Raw genomic sequence first — 6,547 nt, forward strand, 5'->3', positions numbered from 1 at the left:
AAAAAAAAAAAAGAAATTAACAGCTGGCATGTCTTTAATGCCAGCACTTGAGAGGCGGAGACAGGAAGATCTGAGTTCGAGGCCAGCCTGCTCTACAGAGTTCCAGGACAGCCAGGGCTGCACAGAGAAACCCCGCCTCGACCCCCGCATAACAATTCTCGTAAAGTAATAACGAGTGTAACTCCCCAGCAGCCTGGCACTTGGCCTCAGGGTCCTGAGAACTCTCTGTTGGGAAGCACCCCAGAGGCATTTGCTGAATAGCTGTTTGCTGTCTCCCTGCCCTCTCTCCATGTTCCGTTTCTTTTGGTTAGCAATCCTTCCTTCTCTCTCCTTCAGAACAATAGTCCTCTCGGGCCCTATGTGCCATCTTGATTGTTCAGGTCACTTGTCAACTTGAGTCAAGTGGCCCAAGGACCAAAAATGATGACAAAAAAATTGTCTCCATGGCTGTACTGAGATGACTAGCGCTGTTTCAGAGCTATCTTTTCTGATGTCTGACGTTTAACCTTTCCTCAGTTCATCCTGAAGACCTTTACTGTAACTGCATTTAAGGTCAGCTTTTGTTGCATATAACTAAAATTCTCCACATGGTACTTTTGAGTATTTTAAGTCACTTTGACATTATTTGCACACATTGGGAAACTACAAATCTTTGTTTCCAGGGTGCAGATTATTTGAGGTGTGTATTTATTTGGCTTCATCTATAAAGAGGACCTTTGGTATTAAGAAGAGACCCTTGGCCAGGCGTGGTGGTGCACGCTTTAATCCTAGCACTTGGGAGGCAGAGGCAGGCAGCTTTCTGAGTTTGAGGCCAGCCTTGTCTACAGAGTGAGTTCCAGGACAGCCAGAGATACACAGAGAAACCCTGTCTTGAAAAACAAAAAAACAAAAAAAGAGACCCTTGGGGGGCCAGAAAGATGGCTCAGTAATTGAGAGCACTGACTGTTCTTCCAAAGGTCCTGAGTTCAATTCCCAGCAACCACATGGTAGCTCACAATCATCTGTAAAGGTATCTAATGCCCTCTTCTGGTCTGTCTGGAAACAGCTATAGTGTACTCATATAAATAAAATAAATCTTTAAAGAGAGAGAGAGAAAGAGATCCTTGTGTGTTTTTGTGACTTCAGGTGAGTAATGTCATCCATCAGATCTTAGCCTCTCATCTAAGGTCCCAGCTTGAGAGCCTGGTCCTTTCACCATTCTCTCTTCCCCAGGGCTTTTGTGCCACAGGAGAACCCAGGGCTTCTCGTTTCCAGTGTCAAGTGAGATAGGCCCCAATGGCCGAGGCAGCAAGTAGCTAAGCACCAGGAGAACCCAGTGCTGAGCAGGGGAGAAAGGAAGAAGCGAGTACAGGGTAGAAGCAGGGTGGCCACCCCAGGCTCCAGCACAGAGGTCTGACCGTCTCTTCAGCTTGTACTGCCACACCCAGTGTCTGACACAGAAGGCCTGGGATTTGCCTACCCCCTGGGCAGCCTCAGGAGTTGATTAGACTCTTGCTATCTCATCAAATTCCATTTAAGATATGATAATATAACCAATCCACACTGGTAGCACAACACCCGGAACACACAGCAATACTTTAGCAGAGGTAGTGTGAGGAGGCATGGGCAGTTTCAAGCATATATATATATATATATATATATATATATATATATATATATATATATATATATATATATTTCCCCCCCCCTTCTCCTCTGACTAGCTAATCCACTTTCCTTAGCAGATGGGTATGGCTTATTGCAGACAAGAGGAGTGGTTTAAGGGCTTGTTGCAGGTCACAGGTCACTTTGACATACTCCAAAACTAAAGCTGTCACTGCCGCCTTGTCTTGTCAGTCAGGAAGTCTTGCTAGTACCTCCCTTCTGAGCCCCCCCCCCTTGCCCATGCAGTAGCACAGCCTCTGGCTGTGAGCAGGGCAGCTAGGCAGGGCTTTGTTTAAATCAAACACTCCTTGCTTTACTTTCTGTCTGCTGGAACAGCGGCCCTTTGGACCTTGGCATCCTGGCTATTTAATCTCTTTTCCATCACGAGTACCAAAACCAAACTCTGGGTCCGAGATAATATGACCACGACCGACAGTGGCTGGTTGCGGAAGGCTCAGTTCTCACGTATCCTGAGCATATGATTGGGGATCGTCGGAAAGATTCCTCTTCAGAACCCACACATACTGGGATCTGGGAAGGAATTGCCTCTAGCACCTCAGCTAATACTTTAATGAGTTCCAGAAGAACAAAACTTCAGCAGAACTTGTTGATGGTTGAACAAGTAAAATGCTTTCACAAGAACCTGAAGGTGATGTCAGGTGAAAGAGCCAGGTGTGATGGTGCCCATAGATAATCCCAGGGTTGGGGACGGGCTGGAGACGTGGCTCAGAGGCTGAGTGCACTGGCTGCTCTTGTAGAGGACCTGGGTTTTATTCCTACCACCCTCACGGTGAGTCACGAACCTCTGTAATTTCAGTTCTTTGGGATCTGAAACTTTCTTCTGGCTGCTGCAGGCAACGCATACGCACGGTGCACAGACATGCATGCAGCCCAAAAGCCCATACGTGAAATAGTAAAATGATTAAAACAACAAAACACACAAACCACCAGGAGGGGGAAACAAAAACAGGTGGATCGCTTGGCTTAATGGGCAGCCAATTGAGCCAAACTGGTAAATTGAGTTCCAGGCCAGTGAGAGAATTGTATTCCCAAACAGGGTGGCTAGCATCCTAGGAATGACATCTGATGACAGTCTCCAGCCTCCACACATAATTGCACACGTGCATTTGCGCACACACACACCACACGAGAACACGAACACACGCTCGCCGTTCAGAGGCTGCCCTGGACAGCTATTTAGCTGTCCTGCTGAGCAGTATAATAAATACACTTTATGGGAGATGAGAATGGTAAGGCTGGAAACAGAAGACAATAGTTATACACGGACTTTTCTAGCCTCCTTTTCTCCCCTCCCTATTACCACCACTTCCACCATACAATATAACTAAATGCTACACAGAGGCCTATTAGGCTATAGCAGGTTGACCCCACCTCTTAAGCAGTCTCAGTGGTTGCATCCAGAGATGAGAATCCCTTCCTACCTGAGTTCTTGTCTGGCAGCCGGTTTATCCTCCACACAATGGAGTTGAAGGCGTGCTCATACTTGGCAGTTCCCAGAGTTACTCTCATGACGGGCTCGGAGCCAGAGGCACCGGCAGAACCAAAACTTGCCCCCCGGTTCACTTTGGCTTTCAAAGACTTTTCCCCTAGAACGCTTTCCCTGCGGAAGTTTTTCACCCACTCACTGGGCACTGGGTAGCGGACCATTACGTTCTCACAGGGAACCTGAGTGAGAGGGTCGCGGTTAGAAGAGAAGCCGGGGGACATCCTCAGCCAGCTCTGCACCTCCACTTCCGCCCCATTGATGCTCGCCGCGGTCCTGAGCGTGAAGGGCAAGGTTTTCTCAGCAAACACGGTCCTAAACCTCATGAGCTCAAACCGGCATGCGTCCAAAGGGTTGAAGAGAATAACCCGGGAACTGTTAAACACGTCCTCGTCCACGCACCCGTGGAAACGGCACTCATGGAGCTTGATCCACTTGGTGGTGGTGGTGGGCATGATGTCCTGCCGGGAGACGATTTCGTTCCCTTTGATGAGGATGTCATTGAGGCCCAAGCGGCACTCAGCGAGCCCAGAGAGGAAACTCAGTATGTGGATCCGAGTCAAGACATGGTGCTGTAGGATCTGGTTGTCTCCTTTGCCCACCGTGCCAGAGAACTCATCTCTGACGTCTACCGTGATCTCCTCTTCGAGGTAGTTTAAGCCAACTGTGCTCAGATCCATGGACAGCACTGGTAAATCCATGAGACGGTCCTGAACCGCATGGATGAAGCTCAGAAAGTCGTCGTAGTTGGTGGTGCCCAGTTTAATTACCTGTTCCCGTTCCGCTGCGTGGGCCACAGCAGGTTTGGGCTGGTATTTCTTCTTCTCCTTGTAAGTGACCCGGTCTATCCTCAAGCTGTGGATCCTCCCGTTCTCGTCATAGTTTTGGAGCCGGGGTTCCGACACCTCGTGGCAGATCTCCAGCTTGAATTCCCGGAATGGCTTCTCTAAGCCTTGCTCATAATAGAGCTGCAGGTAGCCGGTGTCTGTCAGTTTGATGTAGATTGGTCCCCAGTGCCTAGACGACATGATGTTTTTCTTCTCGGGGATTCGCAGCATCATTGGCCACCCGTCCCTGGGCTGAGAGAGCGCTGAGGCAGGTGAGGGAGCGTCCAGTTCAACCGAGACCGTGGGGTCGTCATCGGGCAGGGTTGTATTGCCGACGGGATCAGGATCATCAATTTGGAGTTGCTTGAGCTTTTCGATGGCGTCGGGGTGGGGCTGGCTTTTGCCTGAATCATCAAAGCTGATGGCATCCTGGTAGACGACAATCAGAGAATCTCTTTGGCTTTTGCCGGCGGTACTGGAAACGGAACTGTTTTGGGAGCGCCGTTCCTGCTCTTCAAAGAAAGCACTGAACGGGTTGATAGGTGAGGGCTGTACGTCCTGCAGAGTCTCGTTCAGGAAAGGATTGGTGGCCCTCCAGGGTGGGGCCTCAATTACAGAAGGGGGACGGTTTAAGGAGGAAATGTCCAGCTTTTGAACTTTGGATAAGTTCATCAGTGTGCTCTTGGGACGGTCCCTCTTGAATGACCCAGTTGAGTTGAAAGGTACATCTGGTAGGGGAGTTGCGACAGATGGGGTGTTTGGCTTCTTTGGAGAGGGGACTGGCGGCGAAGGGCAGCCGACTTCATTGTCTTCAAAGGTGACCCAGCTGGGGAAACGAGCTGTGGTCACTGGTGGAGCGACAGGATGCCCATTCATGGCTGGACTGCCTGCCCACCAACTGATGGCCTCCATTTCTACTTCTTCATCTTCCTGGAGGGAGGACGAGTTGTCTGAAAGGAAAAGGAAAAGACATGAGGAGCCACCCCGGAGGACCTCAGAGTTATGGGAAATTGAAACTGGGGGAGGCAAAGGTTTCTAGAATTTTATCTAGAACCCAGTGAACTCCCAAGCAGGGAATTACACGTGTCAAGTGCATAAAGTTCCTCTTTTGCCCACAAGTCTCACGATTGTGTGAGTGGCATGCCGGAGGGGATACCACGTTAAAGGCAGTGAGAACACAGGGCTTTGTCAAAACAGATGCACTAATATGTGAAACAGGCAGTTTTTGCATGAGGCTCTAAGGTGTGTGTCCTTAATTTAGAAACATTGAAATGACTCTCCTATGTGAAATGATACAAACTACAAATGGATTCTTTTTTTTCTTTTTTTGGATTTTCTAGACAGGGTTTCTCTGTGTAGCCCTAGTTGTCTTGGAACTCACTCTGTAGACCAGGCTGACCTCGAACTCAGAAATCCACCTGCCTCTGCCTCCCAAATGCTGGGATTTAAGGTGAGCGTCACCACTACATGACACAAACAGACTCTTTAATTCTTTATGCCAGGCAGTGGCACAGCACTTTAATCCCAGCACTTGGGAGGCAGAGGCAGGTGGATTTCTGAGTTCAAGGGCAGCTTGGTCTACAGAGTGAGTTTCAAGACAGCCAAGGCTACACAGAAAAACCTTGTCTCGAAAAAAACCAAACAAAACCAAATCACATAAAACAAAACAAAAAACAAACAAACAAAAAAACCAAAGAATAACTATATTCTTTAAAAAAAAAAAAATCCCTAGATTCTCATAGTATGGTAAGTACTTATCCTTAAAATAATTGTGGCCTGGATGTGATCAATAAGTATGGATGGCAAAATGTGAGCGCCCTTAGTGTGCATGTAATAAATTTATATACATGAACACTTTGGTGACTGTCGGGATGTGGTACAAAAATAGGAATCTTGGGAGGGAAAATCTGAGTGCTTGGTGAGAAAACTCCAAGAAAACAAGATAAGAGTCTTATGACCTCAGTTTTTCCAAAATATAGAATTGTTCTTTGGGTGTGTATTTGTGTTCCTCCCAGGTACAGAGGATAGGAGGGAGTTTACTTCAACTGTTGTTAGTCATTTGCATCTATGGAAAAACATAATTTTGCCGCATGCACCTTGTTCTTATGGTTATACACAGCTTGAGCTCATGAGAACTTTACTCATGTGACCTTTTGTAACCTTCAAGGTATAAATTGTCTGATGCTCTGAGTAAAGATGGCTACTGAGTGAGACTTTATTCTGCGTCAATTTTAGGCTCCATTTGCCCAGGCCCTGCTGCCTTTAGTGCAGTAAACTGGTGACATAAGTTTACTTACGCACCCGGTGGGATAATACCTAGCCATTACAATATTTACAAGTTTGTAGTAATGAGGAAGTACTCATGTGATCATCTCTATGTTTTCTGTAAAATTTCCATCTCTGGTTTTATGTACTTTATAATTTAAGAAGTCATTACAAATAAAATTCTTCCCTAACAGGGCCTTGAAGGAAGGTGTACTGGCTAGCTTTGTGTCAACTTGACACAGCTGGAGTTATCACAGAGAAAGGAGCTTTAGTTGGGGAAATGCCTCCATGAGATCCAGCTGTAAGG

General features: G+C 47.3%; 1 protein-coding gene across 1 annotated transcript in view; it reads right to left on the reverse strand.

Annotated features, from left to right (window-relative positions):
* Ston2 (stonin 2) overlaps positions 1-6,547 on the reverse strand; it is a 140,057-nt gene that overhangs the window by 6,057 nt on the left and 127,453 nt on the right. Inside the window, exon 5 of the mRNA XM_029541026.1 lies at positions 3,087-4,925. Within this exon, the coding sequence (XP_029396886.1) occupies positions 3,087-4,925 (1,839 nt within the window). The remainder of the gene's footprint in view (positions 1-3,086; positions 4,926-6,547) is intronic.

The sequence above is a fragment of the Mus pahari genome, chromosome 7 (assembly GCF_900095145.1).
Source record: "Mus pahari chromosome 7, PAHARI_EIJ_v1.1, whole genome shotgun sequence".
Lineage (NCBI taxonomy): Eukaryota > Metazoa > Chordata > Mammalia > Rodentia > Muridae > Mus > Mus pahari.